At 44.1% G+C, this 21,468-nt stretch overlaps 2 protein-coding genes across 4 annotated transcripts in view; both read right to left on the bottom strand.

Moving 5' to 3' along the window:
- LOC111964606 (paxillin) overlaps nucleotides 1-9,229 on the bottom strand; it is a 49,571-nt gene extending 40,342 nt beyond the window's left edge. The window contains exon 1 of one of the 2 annotated variants that reach the window (XM_023988456.2): nucleotides 9,033-9,229. In XM_023988456.2, coding sequence (XP_023844224.1) covers nucleotides 9,033-9,045 — 13 coding nt within the window. In that variant the 5' untranslated portion in view covers nucleotides 9,046-9,229. The remainder of the gene's footprint in view (nucleotides 1-9,032) is intronic. The other variant, XM_023988469.2, reaches the window with a different exon arrangement.
- Nucleotides 9,230-16,001: 6,772 nt separating this feature from the next.
- Nucleotides 16,002-19,189, bottom strand: LOC111964589 (myosin regulatory light chain 2, ventricular/cardiac muscle isoform). 2 transcript variants are annotated; one of them, XM_023988439.2, is made up of 7 exons: nucleotides 19,082-19,189; nucleotides 18,459-18,548; nucleotides 17,269-17,344; nucleotides 17,038-17,142; nucleotides 16,748-16,826; nucleotides 16,601-16,649; nucleotides 16,002-16,337 (listed from the first exon to the last, which is right to left on the bottom strand). In XM_023988439.2, exons 1-7 carry the CDS (start codon nucleotides 19,082-19,084, stop codon nucleotides 16,233-16,235), a joined length of 507 nt encoding a protein of 168 aa, XP_023844207.1. In that variant the 5' UTR covers nucleotides 19,085-19,189; the 3' UTR covers nucleotides 16,002-16,232. The 2 variants fall into 2 exon arrangements, with proteins under 2 accessions (XP_023844207.1, XP_023844213.1); XM_023988445.2 differs by lacking the exon at nucleotides 19,082-19,189 and having other exon boundaries at nucleotides 18,459-18,593.
- Between the last annotated feature and the right edge of the window lie 2,279 nt (nucleotides 19,190-21,468).

Raw genomic sequence — 21,468 nt, 5'->3', positions numbered from 1 at the left:
TGAAAGCATWACACTGTAAGATAGTATTTTATAACTTAGCTACAGAGCCTTCAGAAAGTATTCAGAACCCTTGATTTATTCCACATTTTGTTGTGTTACAGCCTGAATTCAAAATGGAWGAAATAGATTATTCTCACCCACTCACCCATAATGACAAAGTGAAAACATGTTAGAAATGTAGACCTATTCTTTTCTGCCTCTAACGCTTAACTGCGCCTTCACCAAATGCTAAACAAGTGATAAATTATAGCATTATTGCCAATTTATTGAAAATGAAATACAAAAATATAGAATTTAAATAAGTATTCACACCCCTGAGTTAATACACGTTAGAACACCCTTTGGCAGCGATTAAACCTGGGACTCTTTCTGGGTAAGTCTAAGAGCTTTGCACACCTGGATTGCACAATATTTGCACATTACTATTTTTTTTTTAATCTTCAAGCTACAGTACCAGTCAAAAGTTTGGACACACCTACTCATTCAAGGGTTCTTTATTTTGACTACTGGTTATGCATATGCTTTTCATATTTATTCTGTGAGAAACATTTCAACTTAGCTCTATGCATACAGGCCAGTTCCAACGAGTTAAAGGGTTAAATGCCAGGAATTCATATTCATTTCAGCTTTTAATCTAGTAGAATTCACTGCACACTATTGAGGAAGAGAATAATATTCTCACAGCTAGCCATGTTTGACAAGAGCTGATCATCAGAATAGGGGACGCTCTCTAGAAAAATGAACGAACGGCGGGGAACAAGTGTGATCACGCATCTAAGATGATGCCTTCTCAGTACTGAGGAGGAGCACAGTATGTCTTTTTTACTAAACAGTATGGTCTAAAAAGTAGGGCCGGGACGATACCAGTTTCGTGATATTTTTTCCATGGCAAAAATTACAACACGAAGCAGCCCGAAATATTTGGTCCTTTAAAAACATCCTGTAAAATAAGGTGTGCTTTAGCTTGGAAAATAAATGGGAAATAAACAAATGCGACTGGATGACATTGTTTCCAACATTAGGGCTGTTTTCCTAAAGATATTCGCTTCTTGTTTTGTTTCCTTGCAATGATACTAATGAGTATCGCGAAACTGGTATTGTCCTCGCCCTACTAAATGCACTGAACAAAAGTATAAACGCAACATGCAACAATTTCAAAGATTTGACTGAGTTCCAGTTCATATGAGGAAATCAGTCAATTGAAATAAATTCATTAGGCCCTAATCTATGGATTTCACATGCCTGGGAATACAGAAATGCATCTGTTGGTCACAGATACCGGATTTCAGCCCCAGAATTGCACCTTAAGATACAAATATTGTTCAGTCAGGCTAATTAGAGACTTATTAGGAGCATTAGAATATTTCTGGATGGAGTATGACATGCATGGCTACCCATACGGTTTTCAAAATAATGACTTGACACGCAAGCACACAGACAGACTTTAAGAGAAAATGACCCAGAGTACTTCACTCTTCAGATGGGACTCTCCAAACACACACACACTCTCATCCTTTAAATTTAGGTCACATTGAGATCGATGGGCATCTCTTTTTCAAGTGAGCCCTTGGCCACAGCAATCATTTCAAAAGGCTTTAACACATAGCCTCGGGCTATGTGGCCCAGACATCCTCTACTGTAACCAAAGTGGAGTAACATCCAAACACTTGCGCCATGCTCAAGCACCAATGCAGCACTAGAAACACTTCTGGCCAGGGCCCTGTGCACATCCACATTGCAATCTAGAACATAAGCAATAAAAACATCTCAATTAATGATCCACCAGAAAAGTCCTGTGTCGTATTCACAAGGGAACATAGTTGCAAAACGTTTTACAATGAAAAACGAAAAGGTGTTTCTCATTGGACACAAGTTCGGGTAGTCCCTCTCTGTTTCAGTTTGTTTCCTTCCGTTTCGTGCTTAATGAACACAACCGAGGTCAAAGATCCTCCGGGATATTGTACCAACTCTAGAGAGATCAAACATTGCTTCACAGGGCGAGACCCGCTTACGTTTTCTCTACCCTACGCTCGATCTCACACTTCACTCTAGTTTCAGCCTCTCATCACTAATCCATAAACAAATGACCAAGACCAAATGCAATGTTTTCAAACTATTGCGTGCATTTCTGGGAATAGAACTTGCGTGAATGACCAGAACCCATGTCTTATTTCGCGAAATTTGCAGAGATGCATAAGAATCCACACCGTTTACGACGAGCAAGAGGCTTGACTGAACACTTTACTAGGTCTAAACATACTGGTTCATAGGGTTGGGTGCTGCTGACTAGACCACTGACCAACTTGATGTTCGTCTCTGCCTGGGCTCTGAGCGGTGCTGTCTCTGTTCTGGAGGCCAGTGTAGATCACAGGGTCTGAGACAGGCCTGCCTTTGTCAACCTCCGTCTTGGACACAATAAGAGAAGGAGGAGGGGGACGGCCCACGAAACGCCATAAAGTTCAGGCAAACATCCCGCCAGGCCACATCATCGGCTGGAAAACAATCAGTGCTGTTTAAGTGCCAGAGCGGGAGAGTGAGAGGGTGAAAGGGTTCGGACTGAGAACGGGAGGCTTCTATTAAGCAGTAGTTGGCCTGGAAATCTGTTTCCGTAGACGTAGAAATCCCATCTCCTGCAGCAGTGGGTTATAGTCCTAATCTGTAATCAGTGTTGTCAGAGGAGCCAACTGGAAACTGAGTTTGGATTGGTCCAGCTCGCCTTCTAACTGGATCCGGCAGATGATTGGAACCTACAGAAGCTCTCCACCGTCCGCGCATGTTGTTCATTCTCCTTAGAACTCCACATAAGAACGAACGCACACACACACACCTAATAAAAGGACTGCATTGTGCTGGCCCCCCAAATACAGGAGGACAGTGTGCTGTTTGACGGATGAAGTCGGGCCTTAAAAACGCCTGTCACGCCCTTTCACTAGCTCTGAAACAGCTGTTACCTCCTCCTCCTCAGTGAAGTTAGGCCTTTGAAGTGTTTGGCTATTTCAATGTGTGAATTTTCTTCGACACGTTATCTTTTCCACATACGCCCAGTGACGCTGCAGTATTATGGCGATTGTTCATTTCAGAGGTGTTTGGTTGAAGTTTGTACCGGCATTGTTTTGTGGTCTGTCCTAGCAGTAGTTGTTTCAGTGTACATAGACGTGATTGTTTTGTAGCTGACCTAAAATGTTGGGCGTAGGTCACAGGCATTGTCACCACCACAAAGGAAGAGAAAGAGGATGCTACTTCAGAAAAACCGACACCAACTTTGAGTGATTATTTCAAGTGGACTTTGTTGAACGTCTACGGTGCCTTTGGAAMGTATTCAGACCCCTTGACTTTTTCCACATTTTGTTATGTTACAGCCTTTTTCAAAAATGGATGAAATAGATTATTCTCACCCACTCACCCATAATGACAAAGTGAAAACACGTTAGAAATGTAGACCTGTTCTTTTCTGCCTCTATCGCTTAACTGCGCCTTCACCAAATGCTAAACAAGTGATAAAAAAAAAAATTCTTCCCCGCTTTGTCATTATGGGGTATTGTGCGTAGATCGCTGAGGATTGCTTTCATTTAACCCATTTTAGAATAAGGCTGTAACGTAACAAAATGTGGAAAAAGTCAAGGGGTCTGAATACTTACCAGTCATAGGCTACTTCTCACTTACCACTAGAAAAGGAAAGATTTAGATGTGGGCATGGCCACATTTAGACAGAACCACATTTTCCCACAAGAGACGGATAGAACTTGTGAATCTTAAAGTTAAGACTACATAATATTTGGAATGTTTGGGGTCTGTTTCCCGGACCTAGAATAATCCTAGTCCTGGACTGAACAGCCATTTCAATGAAGATTCTCCTTACAAAGTGCTTTTTAGTCAAGGAATAATAGTACCTGGGAAAAACAGTCTTAGAAGTACCTGAAGCACAAGTCACTGTGCTTCTCTAGCCCCGGTCACTTACGCCTCACCACAGACACACACACGCAAGAAAGCACTCAGTCACATGCAGCCTCCCAGACAAAGGCTACACATAGGTCAGAGGCACACAGACCCAGTCAGACCCATAGGGCTGCAGAGGCACACAGACCCATAGGGCTGCAGAGGCACACAGACCCAGTCAGACCCATAGGGCTGCAGAGGCACACAGACCCATAGGGCTGCAGTGGGAGGCACACAGATCAAGTCAGACTCAGAGACATGAGGCTGCTGTGCTTTGCATTACGAGAGGAAATGACACATTGGCCCTCGGGCCATCTCCCTCCGCCTCATACGCCAAGACTGACAAACAGACAGTGACAACTAAGACATTCCACTGAGCCCTCTCACTCACACAACACAGACAGAAGCCCTTTAAAATACAGTAAAACACACTGTCCATGTCAAGCATATTCTACTCCCATAAACTTAGGCCAACATTTTACCTTATCAACATTTGGCGCGCACACACACACACACTATTGTAGTGGTCCCGTGTGCAGTGTAATGGTGAACATTAGAACCAGATGACAGGAGGAGTCTATGTATGTCAGTTCTCATTCAGGGGTAACAACGAGTTACCTCACTCAGCCCAGTCCTCTTGGTGCACCAACGGCACTTCAAACTGGCCTGTTTTAGCTTTTGATGAAACACACATACATATACATTTAGCAGGGGGCCATGGAAGTTGAGGGTGTGGTAGTGGTGGATGTGCTGATGTAGAGCTACACTATAACCCTAATCCTAGAAACGCATCGTGCAGAACGGCATAGTGCTCGACTTTGTCTTGGGCCTAACAACACCCGTGCCAATATATCCTCCGAACACCGGCTTCTCGGGCATTATCACCTAAATAGAGCACGTGTGTGTGCTTTCTTAGAGGCACAATTTGAAGTTTGATCTCTGCTAAAAGGCATTGATTGTCAAGGGGGCGAGGGGGGGGGGGGGGGGGGGGTCTGAGTGTATTGTTTGCACTCAGTCACAGTGAGTGAGGGTGTAAGGACAATTGTGTGTGCATCAGTTGTTTGCATATTTTATACTGTGGTAACAGGGGAAATATATTTTTGAGATTGCACCTCTAGGTGTAACTCACAGTGCTGTGAAAGCTCTGGTTGTCCATGTGCTAGCTCCAATGCTGCAGCTGGTTAAGGCGGCATGATCCTTGCGACATGGGGCTGCGCAATACCATGCTGAAACATGAGGTAATGGCGGCGGATGAATGGCACGACAATGGGCCTTCAGGATCTCGTCACGGTATCTCTGTGCCTTCAAATTGCCATCAATAAAATGCAATTGTGTTTGTTGGCCGTAGCTTATGCCCGCCTGCCCATACCATAACCCCACCACACTTCACTTCTCCAGCGTACCAGTGGCCATCGAAAGTGAGCATTTGCCCGCTTGGAACTCAGTTCCGACGCCGAACTGGAGTCAGGTCAAGACCCTGGTGAGGATATGTATGCAGATGAGCTTCCCTGAGACGGTTTTTGACAGTTTGTGGAGAAATTCTTCGGTTGTGCAAACCCAGAATTTCATCAGCTGTCCGGGTGGCTGGTCTCAGACGATCCCGCCGGTGAAGAAGCCGGATGTGGAGGTCCTGGGCTGGCGTGGTTACACGTGGTCTGCAGTTGTGCGGCCGGTTGGACATACAGCCAAATTCTCTAAAACGATGTTGCAGTCAGCATGCCAATAGTACACTCCCTCAAAACTTAAGACATCTGTATAATTGTGTTGTGTGACAAAACTGCACATTTTAGAGTGGCCTTTTATTGTCTCCTGTATCATGCTGTTTAATCAACTTCCTCATATGCCACACCTGTTAGATGGATGGATTATCTTGGCAAATGAAAAATGTTCACTAACAGAGATGTAAACACATTTATGCACAGAATTTGAGAGAAATAAGCTTTTTGTGCATATGGAACATTTCTGGGATCTTTTATTTCAGCTCATGAAACATGGGACCAACACTTTACATGTTTAGTTTATATTCTTGTGCAGTGTAAATGTAAAAATGTGGAACACATGGCACATAACACTAGTTGAGTGGTCTTGTGTGTTTTTGCCTCTCACATCCACTCACTGACAAGTCAGAAAACACATTTAAGAGGAGTAGGAAGTAGGGTGTGCTCAAATGTCAGTGTGAGACCACACTTCTCATCCTCCTCCTGCGTTTGTGTGTGTGGTTTGTTGATGCATAGGAGCCCGGCCTGGGTCGGGGTTGTGTGGTTTGAGTGAGAGTGCCAGAAATAGACAAACAGAGTCCATAAAGTGAGTGTGAGAGAGAGAGAGAGAGAGAGAGAGAGAGAGAGAGAGAGAGAGAGAGAGAGAGAGGCTACCTGGGGGCTGCCGCCTCAGCACTTCAGAGAGAGAGGAGGACGAACTTGCTGGCCCCTCTTTTCATGAAATACCTCTGCCTACCTAGGCTAAACCTTCCAGGTAAACATTTAACTTTACCAGTCCTTTTTCAATTACCAGTCCTTTTTCAATTAAATAACGGAGTAATTACTTGGTAAAGTTTGGTCCTAAACTCTAATACAGCCATGAGATTAACTAAAAAGCAAGGGTAAAAAAAGCAAGGGTAAAAGCAAGGGTAAAAAAGACATGAATTACCAAGTGGTTCTATTATGAAATGGGCAGTATAAGATACAGCTTAACTTCCATTCTCTGAGATGCGTTGTGCCTCTCAAACCCACCCAAAATATCAGAATATTCAGAATGCCTATGACAACATTTACAACCCCTCCCTGCATGGTCATAAAGCCAGACTGGATTGTGCAACTCTAATTTTTGAGGGAGGACTTTAAGGAGAAGCCCTTCAACTACATAAGTGGAGACGGTTTCTGCATCCCAAATGGAAACATATTCCCTATATAGTGCAGTATTTTTGACAAGGGTCCATAGAGCTCGGGTCAAAAGTAGTGCACTATGTAGGGGATAGGATTCCTTTTGGGTGTCCATTAAATATTGACAGGGTTTAGTGTGACAAACATTCATGGCGTGATTTTCTTTGGACACTAAGGATAACATTTGGAAGGGAGGGTGATTTCCCTTTGGTCATTTAGAAGATGTGTATGATTTCACCTACGCCACTGAGGTGGGCGCAGTCACATAGGTAAGTTGTTAGTGCCCCTTTCAACTGCATTGGAAAACAAACTACGACCCTTTTCACACTACTGAGCCAAGTCAAACTGAGCAAAACCGAGTGGAGTGGGCTGACCTGGTTATGCATCCACCATGGTTGCTGGAAAGGACAATGTGAAAAGAATATATCTGAGCCAGTACAGTACGGCTCAGGTTGTCCCCTATAGTATGTGAATCAGGCAAAAGACTCAGTAGGTACGATGCTGTTCTCGTGCATTTCATGTGATGCCGCTTCGCCCAGTCCTGCAAGTGTCGGCACGGCAAATTTTTTAACATCCAAAATCAAATGAGACCTTTAAAGGGGGCCTCACATTACATGGCATCCTATATCAATACCATAATAGCATGAGCCATATGTCTTTTACAGAACAGTTTATTACCTGTCTTGAAGTTAAGCTGTTATTCTGAACCATTTTTAGCATCCAATTAAATGCTTTTTTTTTTGCATCCAATAATGTGTTTTTCAGATGACTGACTAAATTTAACCTCATGGTTTCCATGTCCAACAGACAAACCTAGACCCACACACCCACAAATACGATTTCCCCCCTGCAATATTGCATTGCTGAATGAGTGTGAGAGTTGGGTGTGCAAAACCTGTAAACACAATACTGTAGTCTATTTTGAGACTCTGATACAATTATGAACTGGGAGTGCTTTCTCTAATCACTTGTACAGGTTCCCAAATGATGACAGAAGCAACAGTACAACCATTCCATGCTGTTAGCAGCAAACCGATAGCATGTATTGTAGGCTAGCTATTTTGGGAGGCGAGTTAATTCAGGTATGCACCACTATTCACTGATAAGCCCATTAAGGTTGCTAGCTGACACTGATCTGCCCATAAGCCTTGGTCAGTTCGTGTGGAGCTAGGACGTTCATTGTAAAAGCAGATTAATATATTTTGTAAGACAACAGATGGTGTCACACTGTGGACAGCATGCACAATGAACCCCACGAGTTCAAACTGGGCTGGGGGGCGTTGTGTTTCTGCATGACCGGCCCTCAAATATCAGAATTAACTCCGTACTCATCATTTGTACATGGACCCCATAATTGGCTTAGATCAAATAGGACAGGACAGAGGGGAAACCCAGATGCTCACACAGTTACAGGTAAAATAAATAAAGGTAACAGAAATATTCAATATAAACCATCTACATTGAGAGATAAGCATGAACTCTTTAAATAAGTAGAGGCAAAAAGAAAACAAACGGAAGCAGAGAACTAGAATTAACAGATTTCTTCAAACCTGAGGCTATACAATTATGGTTCAACAAACGCCCCAACTTGTAAAGTAGGAGAGGTGTGCACCTCGGTCACCAGATACCTAATGTCATGAAAAGTGCGAGTGTTGCAAGATGAGTGCATGCATAGTCGATGTCATCATTTAGTTGCATTGCCCGTCAGCACCGGGCGGGCAAAACTGCATACCGACTCGCAAAATCCGATTGACAATCTGTCATGTAATTAAAAAGTTGATATGCAAATCAACTAATATGTAACGAGGCAGTTAAAAACTAGAGACTGAATCATAATGTGCATGTACATTGCTAACATTATGTTCAAATTGGGTTTTCAAAACACATGTGGGAGCATTGCTTCACAGCTAGCAGGAGTTCACAATAATCACGAATTGGATGTCTAGCCTATTCCTCCCTCCATGACGCCAAGGCAAAAATCTAAATTTCGGAACCACAGCGGGCCTCCAACCTGCCGATTCCCACGCTGTGTAATAGGATAGCTACAGCTGGGTAATAACTGGCTATAACGTTAGCGACATTTGTTGTCCTGTGCTATAGCTATTAACAGATTTGTTGTGCGCCGAGGAACGAGCGATATCCAGGTAATCTGGCAGTAAGAAAAGATGGGAAACAATTCGATAGCTCTAGCCAGGAAATAACAACAATCAAATTTACCTAAATCATCCATGGTGGTAGCAGCAGGAGTCGGTTCTACTCTGCAAACCGAGGCGGTTGTCCTTTGATTCGATTGTTGGTAGCACAGATCTGTCTACGCCGTGGCTGCTATACAGAAATTCCAGTGATCTGAATGCAGCAAATAAGTTTTCAATTTAGCTGCTGCCTGCTACAATCGAGGAGGAGACAAATGCACTCATGGGGACACGCAGCTCGCCCCCACCTGGAGCCTCCAAGTTTTACCAGTAGGCTGGTGCATTTAAACTTTTAGTGGTACTCTGCCATCTAGCGGCAGTGGGCGATTTTATTTTTTTACTAGGGATGTTGTGATTAAAGCTACAATATGGGATTCTTTTTTTCAGCGAAATGGCAGCCCCTGGCTCCGCCAGTTGTTTTGGGCTTGGGGAAGCTCAACATTTGGTGAGAAGATAAGTGACACGCACACAATTTCAATTTCCAACCAATGTCTATTTCTGTTTATTGGAGATAAATGGTATGCATCTCGTCCATGTATGGATGAATTGTCCATGTAGGCTGGGAAACTCTGGCCTAAATAATAAATCAACCCGATCTTGTGTTGCGCCATTCCCGCCAATCTGTAGAACTCTGATGAACACTTAACCGGTTGAAGAATTGTCAATGCGTCCAAAGGGATCATCATGGAATTATTTAAGAATTTWAAAAAAAATGTTCTAAAGTATTGTAACGACCCTCTGTTTATAATCGCGGATATCGACTCTGCCGCTTGAGCATGCTTTTGTGGCACAGTCGATAGCGCGCTGGACTTCGGGTTAGAATGTCTTGGGTTCGAGACCAGCTCCTTGCCTGTTTCGTTACCATATTCTAAAGTCCACCTGAAGATCTTTATATTCGATCCTCGCTAGCATAAGACCCACAGACTTGCATTATTACTTTTTATAACGCAAAAAATTACCAGTAGGTTACTCAATTTGATATATACACTGCTCAAAAAAATAAAGGGAACACTTAAACAACACAATGTAACTCCAAGTCAATCACACTTCTGTGAAATCAAACTGTCCACTTAGGAAGCAACACTGATTGACAATACATTTCACATGCTGTTGTGCAAATGGAAAAGACAAAAAGTGGAAATTATAGGCAATTAGCAAGACACCCCCCAATAAAGGACTGGTTCTGCAGGTGGTGACCACAGACCACTTCTCAGTTCCTATGCTTCCTTGGCTGAATGTTTGGTTCACTTTTGAATGCTGGCGGTGCTTTCACTCTAGTGGTAGCATGAGACGGAGTCTACAACCCAACAAGTGGCTCAGGTAGTGCAGCTCATCCAGGATGGCACTCAATGCGAGCTGTGGCAAGAAGGTTTGCTGTGTCTGTCAGCGTAGTGTCCAGAGCATGGAGGCGCTACCAGGAGACAGGCCAGTGCATCAGGAGACGTGGAGGAGGCCGTAGGAGGGCAACAACCCACAACCCAGCAGACCGCTGGGGGCACTGCCAGAGCCCTGCAAAATGACCTCCAGCAGGCCAAAAATGTGCATGTGTCTGCTCAACGGTCAGAAACAGACTCCATGAGGGTGGTATGAGGGCCGCGTCCACAGGTGGGGTTGTGCTTACAGCCCAACACCGTGCAGGACGTTTGGCATTTGCCAGAGAACACCAAAGATTGGCAAATTCGCCACTGGCGCCCTGTGCGCCTCACAGATGAAAGCAGGTTCACACTGAGCACATGTGACAGACGTGACAGAGTCTGGAGACGCCGTGGAGAACGTTTGCTGCCTAGAACATCCTCCAGCATGACCGGTTTGGCGGTGGGTCAGTCATGGTGGGGTGGCATTTCTTTGTGGGGCCGCACAGCCCTCCATGTGCTCGCCAGAGGTAGCTTGACTGCCATTAGGTACCGAGATGAGATCCTCAGACCCCTTGTGAGACCATATGCTGACACATGCACATTTGTGGCCTGTGGAGGTCATTTTGCAGGGCTCTGGCAGTGCCCCTCCTTGCACAAAGGCGGAGGTAATGGTCCTGCTGCTGGGTTGTTGCCCTCCTACGGCCTCCTCCACGTCTCCTGTGTACTGGCCTGTCTCCTGGTAGCGCCTCCATGCTCTGGACACTACGCTGACAGACACAGCAACCTTCTTGCCACAGCTCGCATTGATGTGCCATCCTGGATGAGCTGCACTACCTGAGCCACTTGTGTGGGTTGTAGACTCCGTCTCATGCTACCACTAGAGTGAAAGCACCGCCAGCATTCAAAGTGACCAAAACATCAGCCAGGAAGCATAGGAACTGAGAAGTGGTCTGTGGTCACCACCTGCAGAACCAGTCCTTTATTGGGGGTGTCTTGCTAATTGCCTATATTTCCACCTTTTGTCTATTCCATTTGCACAACAGCATGTGAAATTTATGTCAATCAGTGTTGCTTCCTAAGTGGGACAGTTTGATTTCACAGAAGTGTGATTGACTTGGAGTTACATTGTGTTGTTTAAGTGTTCCCTTTATTTTTTTGAGCAGTGTATATATATATATATATATATGTATAAAAAACGAGAATACGTTTGTGAAATACCAATTAACAGTGAGAAGTTAAAAATAATAATTCACCAACCTAAAAATTGAAGGCTAGGTGGCCTAGACTGGTGACTAATGCAATCTCATCTGAAAAATTGTTTGTTGTAGCCTGATAGGCCTGCTATTCATTTAGGCCTGTCAGTGATTTAGGCATGTTATGTGGCTCGATCAAGCCTTTGAAACGGACAACCATTTGATTATTTAGACAATAATGTCACAGACAGGCCAGAATTATGTCCGAAAATATTCAGAGAAAGAAGGAAAACCTTCATGAGCAAAACCAGCGATTCCCCGTGGACAATGACAGTTACCTGGTTGCCATCCGGAAATAGAAGGAACACCTTGGCTGTCTTGACACCAAGGTAAGACCAATCAGAATGACTGTTGCTAAATTACTTGCTAAAGGACTGTTGCATGTTGCTAAAGCTCTCTCAGATCCGTCAGTGGGATGGACAATGATAGCCTGGTCCCAGATCTGCTTGGCATGAAAATAACCTAGGTAGCACAAACCGATCTGGGACCAGGCTAGGATAATTACTTTTTTTCAAGCTATTCCTTTTCCTCAGATGAAGGAGATCCTGCTAAGCTGTGGCAGAGGAAGAAGGCGATGGGGGGTAGGATACGCACCCTAAGGAGACTTCTTAACCAGAGGCAACACAGCCACATCATGGAGGACCATGTCAACCAGGTACTGCAGTCATCATCACCACCCAATTCTATTTCCATTCAACACTCACACAATCACATGAACCTACATCCATTACACGTTCACACAATCACACTAACCATGTATTTGTTGTGTTGGCTATGAACAAAGATGGTGGATAAATGAAGGTAGTTCTCTCAGACCGTTTGTGTGTGGTGCCAGGACAACAACCTCTCCCTCAATGTGAGCAAGACAAAGGAGCTGATTATGTACTACAGGAAAAGGCGAGCCGAACAGGCCCCCATTAACATCGACGGGGCTGTAGTGGAGCGGTTTGAGAGTTTCAAGTTCCTTGGTGTCCACATCACCAACGAACTATCATGGTCCAAACATACCAAGACAGTCGTGAAGAGGGCACGACAAAATCTTTTCCCCCTCAGGAGACTGAAAATATTTGGCATGGGTACTCAGATCGACAAAAAGTTCGAAAGCTGCACCATCGAGAGCATCCTGACCGGTTGCATCACCGCCTGGTATGGCAACTGCTCGGCATTCTCTGCTACCGCACGGAAAGCAGAACCAGATCGTCAAGTCTAGGACCAAAAGGCTCCTCAATAGCTTCTACCCCCAAGCCATTAGACTGCTGAACAATTCATAAAAATCGCCACCGGACACCCCCTCCCACACACTGCTGCTACTCACTATTTGTTTGTTACCTATGCATAGTCACTTCGCCCTCACCTACAGTTGAAGTCAGAAGTTTACATACCCTTATTTTGGAGTCATTATAACTCGTTTTTCAACCACTCCACAATGTCTTGTTAACAAACTATAGTTTTGGCAAGTCGGTTAGGACATCTACTTTGTGCATGACACAAGTAATTTTTCCAACAATTGTTTACAGATTATTTCACTTATAATTCACTGTTTCACAATTCCAGTGGGTCAGAAGTTTACATACACTAAGTTGACTGTGCCTTTAAACAGCTTGGAAAATTCCAGAAAATGATGTCATGGCTTTAGAAGCTTCTGATAGGCTAATTGACATAATTTGAGTCAATTGGAGGCGTACCTGTGAATGTATTTCAAGGCCTACCATCAAACTCAGTACCTCTTTGCTTGACATCATGGGAAAATCAAAAGAAATCAGCCAAGACCCCCACAAGTCTGGTTCATCCTTGGGAGCAATTTCCAAATGCCTGAATGTACCACGTTCATCTGTACAAACAATAGTACGCAAGTATAAACACCATGGTACCACGCTGTCTCTTATACACATCTAGATGTGTATAAGAGACAGCTCCCAAAAAGTGCAAATCAATCCCAGAACAACAGCAAAGGACCTTGTGAAGATGCTGGATGAAACAGGTACAAAAGTATCTATATCCACAGTAAAACGAGTCCTATATCAACATAACCTGATAGGCCGCTCAGCAAGGATGAAGCCACTCCTCCAAAACAGCCATAAAAAAGCCAGACTACGGTTTGCAACTGCACATGGGGACAAAGATTGTACTTTTTGGAGAAATGTCCTCTGGTCTGATGAAACAAAAATATAATTGTTTGGCCATAATGACCATCGTTATGTTTGGAGGAAAAGGGGGAGGCTTGCAAGCTGAAGAACACCATCCCAACCGTGAAGCACGGGGGTGGCAGCATCATGTTTTGGGGGTGCTTTGCTGCAGGAGGGACTGGTACACTTCACAAAATAGATGTCATCATGAGGAGGAACATGATGTGGATATATTGAAGCAACATCTCAAGACATCAGTCAGGAAGTTAAAGCTTGGTCGCAAATGGGTCTTCCAAATGGACAATGACCCCAAGCATACTTCCAAAGTTGTGGCAAAAAGGCTTAAGGACAACAAAGTCAAGGTATTGGAGTGGCCATCACAAAGCCCTGACCTCAATCCTATAGAACATTTGTGGGCAGAACTGAAAAAGCGTGTGCGTGCAAGGAGGCCTACAAACCTGACTCAGTTACACTAGCTCTGTCAGGAGGAATGGGCCAAAATTCACCCAACTTATTGTGGGAAGGTTGTGGAAGGCTACCTAAAACATTTGACCGAAGTTAAACAATTTAAAGGCAATGCTACCAAATACTAATTGAGTGTATGTAAACTTCTGACCCACTGGGAATGTGATGAAAGAAATAAAATCTGAAATAAATCATTCTCTCTACTATTATTCTGACATTTCACATTCTTAAAATAAAGTGGTGATCCTAACTGACCTTAAGACAAGGAATTTTTACTAGGATTAAATGTCAGGAATTGTGAAAAACTGAGTTTACCTGATGGTCATTAGCAAGTTGGGCACTACCCAAGCATGTCCAGAGTGCATAAAAGGAGATTACAGTGACTCAATTGTTATGTGAAATTTTACTGTGGTCATGACTCATGACTACCAGTGTTGCAGTAATATGGTCACCACTACAAACACACACACACACTTTTGAACAGGTTTGTTCCCATTATCGTTGGAAATACCACAGCTCAGCTAGGCCCTTATCCCTAGTCCCCCACCCCAGGAACGATGCTTCATTTTGGACAATGAACTAACAAACAGTGGGTGACTCAGGGCTTTGCACCTCTGTGCCAAAGTCTCCCAGCATGGCCAGGCATCAGCTCATTGGAGCAACAACAGGCTTTAGGGGGATCACTTGCTGGCAGCTTATTGTCTGCCTGTTTGATGCATCATGCGGTGTAACGTTACCCCGTCACGTCATCACATGAACTAAAATAAACACAGGGGCTTCGTCTTTCCTAACCAAACCCCATGTTTGGACAGTGTCAGGCCCCTCTCTACCTTGAAGCCCAGTCTGATGTCAGAAGACAGCCATCTCTGCTACCTCACTGGCTCCTCTCTAAATACAGAAGGCTACATGCTCTTAGTGTTAGGGGATCCATCATACCCTCAGCTGCTGGGCAGGACTTTTGCCAAAACCAAGCTAAAACCCTGAATCAGTTTATAAACCAGTTGAAAAGCTCTTCCTCAATGAGGAGATCGATTGAACCTCAAACTCACCTAGTGAGCTGTTAGTATTAGGAAAAGTCTGCTTATGGACTATTTACAACCCACACTGATTGTCATTAACCCCTGATGTAAACTATATTTTTAGTTTGACCTAATTACAACACAGGGTGGCAGCAGCAGTTATGTGATATAAACTTGGACAAATTGTTAGAGGTTAATTTAATAATTTAAGGAAGCATACACCCATTGATACATATACTAGATTTGTTGAGTTGATACAGAATGTGACTTTTAACATATGACATTCTTTCTAATGTGTCATTAGTCAATCAAGTAAACAAAGAGCATCTAATAGCTGTTAGCGGCTTCAAAATCAAAATATATTATCGTAAGGTGCAAGAAATAACAGGTGGACAAAAGACATGATTTAAAGTGATTTATTGGACAGTGATCAGATTGTATAATAGCTGTAGCCTGAATTCAACCATTTACACACATTTGGCTTGGCAGTTGGCTTAACGCAGTGTTTCCCAAACTCGGTCCTCAGGACCCCAAGTGGTGTATGTTTATTTTTTTTGCCCTAGCACTACACAGCTGATTCAAATAATCAACTAATCATCACGCTCTGGTCATTTGAATTAGCTGTGTAGTGTTACAGGCAAAAAACAAAACGTGCACCCCTTAGGGTCCCGAGGACAGTTTGAAAAACACTGACTTAACCACTACTGATGAGCGGCAAACGTAATGCATCATGAAAGGAGGCCAGTTGAAAAGTGTCTCGAGCCTTTTGTAGAAGGTAGAGGCCAGTGAGTTTCCCTCTGTTCCTTTTTCTCCCCTTCCACTGTGGAGCTTCACCTGATCTGAATATGTAAGTGGGCGGGGCAAGCACACAGGACCGTGGATGGAGCCTGGAGATGATAGATGACTGCCGATAGGTGTTTTGACCATAGAAATAGAAGCGCTAGATTATCTCTTGTCTAGAGCTTGTATTTCTATCACTGAGACACGCTGAAGGAGCAGTGAGTTCGTTACTCCTGGTCCTTCTCTTCTCCGTGTGTGATGATGTGCACAAGGTTTTTGTAGTCTAGATTTCCTGCCACGTCTGGTGGGAAGGCTGCAAACATCTGCTCCATCTGAGAAAACCAGCGAGAAGATTTAGTGACTCAATCACTGACGTACACATCATGCACTTCCCAACATTTTCGAAGCAACACGCAACATGTTTATGCATGAACTATGTTATGTTACTGATTATGAGTGGCGATGAGTTGTTTATTTAAAATGGCTTGTCTGTTGTATTTCAATAGTTGAATTTACAATGGGTCAATGTGTACAATGTGTGTGTGGACAGTATATAGGTTATATTGCATTTAGTGTAAATTGGTTGTGCTCTAACCTCTTCAGGAGAAAATCTGTCCGCTTGTGTTGTCAGCATCTCTGTCACACTGAAGACGAGCAAGAACAAGGCATTTAGGATTACATTAACCATCTCCACAAAGCTTTAACCCTATAGACCCGTTTACACAAACACACGAGTACTCACAAGTCCTTCCTCAGGACCCCTTTTCCTTCGGGGTCAAATACTTTAAAAGCATTGAGGATAGTCTCCTCTGGATCAGCGCCTACACAGAGAAAACGTCTAATTAGTCGATGGGAGGCAGACGTGGACAATATAAGAGTTCAACATACAAAATTCAGAGGGAAAATGTCATTCAAATTAGGATACAGGCAACTCATCTGTTAAACGTTTGGGAGGAAGTGACATTCAGTACTGTTGCAAAATGTAGCATGACATTTAACCAACTGAATGCATCCCTTATTTGCACACCTCACCTTTCAGCTTCTCCCCAAACATGGTGAGGAAGATGGTGAAGTTGACGGGGCCGGACGCCTCTTTCAGCATCTCATCTATCTCCTCCTGCTTCACGTTGAGCCGCCCTGTTACAGAGACATGGGTCAGTACCATTGCCTTCGTTATGGCCAGGTCGTTATTGTAAACGGGAATACATTCTTACTGACCTAACTGAACAAATAGATAAATAATATAATACATCTTCAACCCACCCAGTGCAGCAAAGGTGTCCCTCAGGTCATTTTTGTCAATGAATCCATCTCTGTTCTGGTCCATGATGGTGAATGCCTGTCAATATGGAGGTGAACACTTAATGGGAGACATGAAAACGACTCCAGTAACTAGAGTTTGTCTGTGTGTGTATGTGTTGGGAGGAGAGTGACAGTAAATCCCATGGGCTGCAGTTGGAGTCACTCTGCATATCGAATCAGTCAATGTGCCGGTGTTTGGTCAAGTGGACCACACGTTATCTCCATGCCAGAAATCTTTGTCCAAACGATCCCACCGATGCTCTTTGTCTGGAACATGGATCTCTGGACATTCCTTTTTTCTAAGCCTTTATTCTTAGTTACTGTATTCATACTATGTTACTCCCTGGGGTTTAAGAGTGGCATCCAGGCCAGGGCATATTTCCCATTCAATCCCCAGCCCTGCCTAATCACTGATGACATGGCCTGAATGCCTGGCCATGATTTAAAGAGCGACACCGCTCATACCACACGCCTGGAATTCATGATAAGGGCAGAGAGACAGGTGGAAAATGGACAACTCATGAAAGGTGATGAACAGAGGGACAGGTAAACCTACAGGCTTACAGAGATGCCAGGGCCAACCCGAGCTTACAGGGCCAACCCGAGCTGTATTAGGCGGCCTGGTTAAACATTCACCATAGCCTACATGCTCCCGGGTGGCGCAGTGGTCTCTGGGTTTGCGCCCAGGCTGGGCTGGGTTCGCGCCCAGGCTCTGTCGCAGCCGGCCGCAACCGGGAGATCCGTGGGGCGACGCACAATTGGCATAGCGTCGTCCGGGTTAGGGAGGGTTTGGCCGGTAGGGAGGGTTTGGCCGGTAGGGATATCCTTGTCTCAGTATGTAAAAAAAAAAAAAATGTTATAAAATGTATGCACTCTACTGTAAGTCGCTCTGGATAAGAGCGTCTGCTAAATGACTAAAATGTAAAATGTAAATGTAATAGTTGCTGGAACTGTGCTTGAAAGGACAATGTGAAAAGAAAATGTCTGAACAAGCATAGTAGTTCGGGTTGCCCCGAAAGTGTGATTCAATCTGAACAGTAGAGGCAGAATGGGTTAGGCACTAGGACGATGACAAACAAACCAGACCGAAAAGAGTGCAGTGTGATCGATGGACTGTCGTCATGGTAATAAGGGAAGAGACAGATTATTACCTCCTTGAACTCCTGGATCTGAGACTGCTCAAAAATCGAAAACACATTGGAGTTAGAGTCCGCTGACTTCTTCTTTGCCTTCTTGGGGGCCTTTGGAGAGAGGTGGAAAGGAATATCCATAAAACATAGAGGGCTGGAGCAAAATCCTGCACACACTGTGGTCTTCCAGGAGCAGATCTACCCAGATTTATACTAGCGTTAATGTATCGACACAATACAACTGTTATGTTTGGGATAGAACGGTCTTTGCCAGGACCATGCCTTGAACTAACTAAACTAGATACTATGATTTAAGGCGTGATCACGCCCAACTTAAAATACTTTACACGTATGAAGGAAACATACTGGAAATACTGAACAGATAGAAAATGTTAATTTTCTAGAACACTATCAAAGAAAATATGACATCTAACAGATTCCTTTATTGATTCGAACAGTTGTCATCATCATCCAAGCTACCATCATCAATTGATCTAACTACACATCTATCTACCTGTATAGCTGCTTCCTCTAAGGACTTAGCAGAGTTTTACATGAATAATTTCCTTTCCCCTACAACCACCCCCTTGACATAGCTGACAGTGTGAAATCATACAGTGGCATAGAACAGGACAGGCACTTACCATAGCTGGAGCTGGAGGAGATGGGTGATGAACAGAACAATGGGACTCCCAAAATGCAACTGAACAATGGCGAGTGCTTTGTCTGGCCTTATGTAGCCTACATGCACTCCATTCTACTGGACGATATAAATAAACCATGCCTTCTTTAGGAAGTGACAGGTAAATGACACAGAGAGAATAATCCCGATTGCCCTCTGCCCCAAAGTTCATTGTCAGCTCTCAGAGTGGAATAACAGTGGTTTAGAATAACAGGACCTTGCATGCTGAAGGTTAAGCTGACATATGGAATTGTTGGAAGGTCATACTATGGATCTTTTAGCTATTTGATTTTGAATTTTAGGACCCCTTTAGGTATAAAAATACAATATTTTGATAAAATAGTGAATTTGTCCTTTAGGTAAAATACGTTTTCTTGAGAAGACCAATTTTCAGGATGTCTCATGGTCTGACAAACACTGCTCTAGCTCTGCCACCCTTCACTGCAGATGTGGAAGTGCGATATCGGCGGATGCAGTGGATTGAGACGCATCCGAACAGATATCTCTAGCTTAAACTGACGGACTCTAGGGGGGTTTTAAAGGAACCCAATCTCTCTTTCCTACCTCCGAGAGAACATGGCATATTCCCCTCTCTCTCCTACCCTGCTTTAAAAGTGCTGCTGGCAGTATGTGAGTGTGAGTGATGCCTCACAACCTCAAAGCAGACGTGATGCCGGTTCAATCCACAGCCCATATTGTGTGTGTGTGTACAGACATTTGAGTCATTTAACAGACACTCTTATCCGGAGTGACTTACAGTTTGTGCATTCATCTTAAGATAGCTAGGTGGTACAACCACATATCTCAGTCATAGTAAGTACATTTTTCTTCAATACAGTAGCTATCAGCAAATTCAGAACTAGTAAGGTGGGAGGTGGGGTGAGGAGGGTGTGCTGTGGGATTATTTAACATACTCTTTGAATAGGTAGGGTTTCAGATGTTTTCGGAAGATGGGCAGGGACTCTGCTGTCCTAGTTTCAGGGGGAAGCTGGTTCCACCATTGTGGTGCCAGGACAGAGAAGAGCTTTGACTGGGCTGAGTGGGAGCTGCCCTCCCTTAGGGGTGGGAGGGCCAAGACACCAGAGGTGGCAGAACAGAGTACTCGGGTTGAGGTGTAGGATTTGGCAATAGCCTGAAGGTAGGGAGGGGCAGTTCCTCTTGCTGCTCCATAGGCAAGTACCATGATCTTGTAGTGGATGCGAGCTTCGACTGGAAGCCAGTGGAGTGTGCGGAGGAGCGGGGTGACATGGGAGAGGTTGAACACCAGGCCGGCTGCAGCGTTCTGGATAAGTTTCAGGGGTTTGATGGCACAAACAGGGAGCCCAGCCAGGAGACAGTTGCAGTAGTCCAGATGGGAGATGACAAGTGCCTGGATTWGGATCTGTGCCGCTTCCTGTGTGAGGTAGGGTCGTACTCTACGATTTTTGTCTTGAGCAGATGGTCGGGGGGCCGCAACATAATTAAGCAATAAGGCCGAGGGCGTGTGGTACATGGCCAATATACCATGGCTAAGGGCTGTTCTAAAGCACGATGCAACGTGGAGTGCCTGGATACAGTCCTTAGCTGTTGTATATTGGCCATATACCACAAACCCCTGAGGTGCCTTATTGCTATTATAAACTGGTTACCAACGTAATTAGCATATTACAAATAAATGTTTTGTCATACCCGTGGTATACGGTCTGATATACCACACCTGTCAGACAATCAGCATTCAGGGCTTGAATCACCAAGTATATAATTACAAATAATTTGTAGACTGCAAATTGACTGCAAGAAGCCCAAACATATATGTTTGACTAAAACATAATTATTTCAAACCTTGCTTACATTTGTATACAATCATGTGTCTATTATGCGTGGGAATACTTGGGAACTGATTTCTTACATTAAAATCCCTTGGAGATCATTTCCTGGTGTTTTTACAGTCTTATAAGTCCAACAATGAAAATAATAAAACATTTAAATATATGGTTTTGCTCATAAAACCTGGGGGGCCAAATAAAACCGCCCGCGGGCCGCCAGTTGGRGAACCCTGTTGTAGAGCATAAACCCGCAGGAGTGAGTCACTGCTTTGACATTCGCAGAGACCGACAGGGTGTTGTCCAGAGTCACGCCAAGGTTCTTTGCACTCTAGACATAACTAGAGGAACTAAGAGCCAGCTGTTGAGTGGTTGTGGTCTTAGCGGAAGCATAGCCCCGATTACCTAGTATGTTACACCCTTTTCACACCATCATGCTGACCCAAATTGTACTGTGCTGGTTCTGTAATCAGGCCAGCGCAGTACAGCTCGGCGAAAAAGGTTTTTGGCAGCTAGTAGCCTATCTACCTCTACTAGGCTACTACCA

Source organism: Salvelinus sp. IW2-2015, linkage group LG1 (genome assembly GCF_002910315.2).
Source record: "Salvelinus sp. IW2-2015 linkage group LG1, ASM291031v2, whole genome shotgun sequence".
NCBI lineage: Eukaryota > Metazoa > Chordata > Actinopteri > Salmoniformes > Salmonidae > Salvelinus > Salvelinus sp. IW2-2015.
This window is presented reverse-complemented; position numbering and strand designations above follow the sequence as displayed.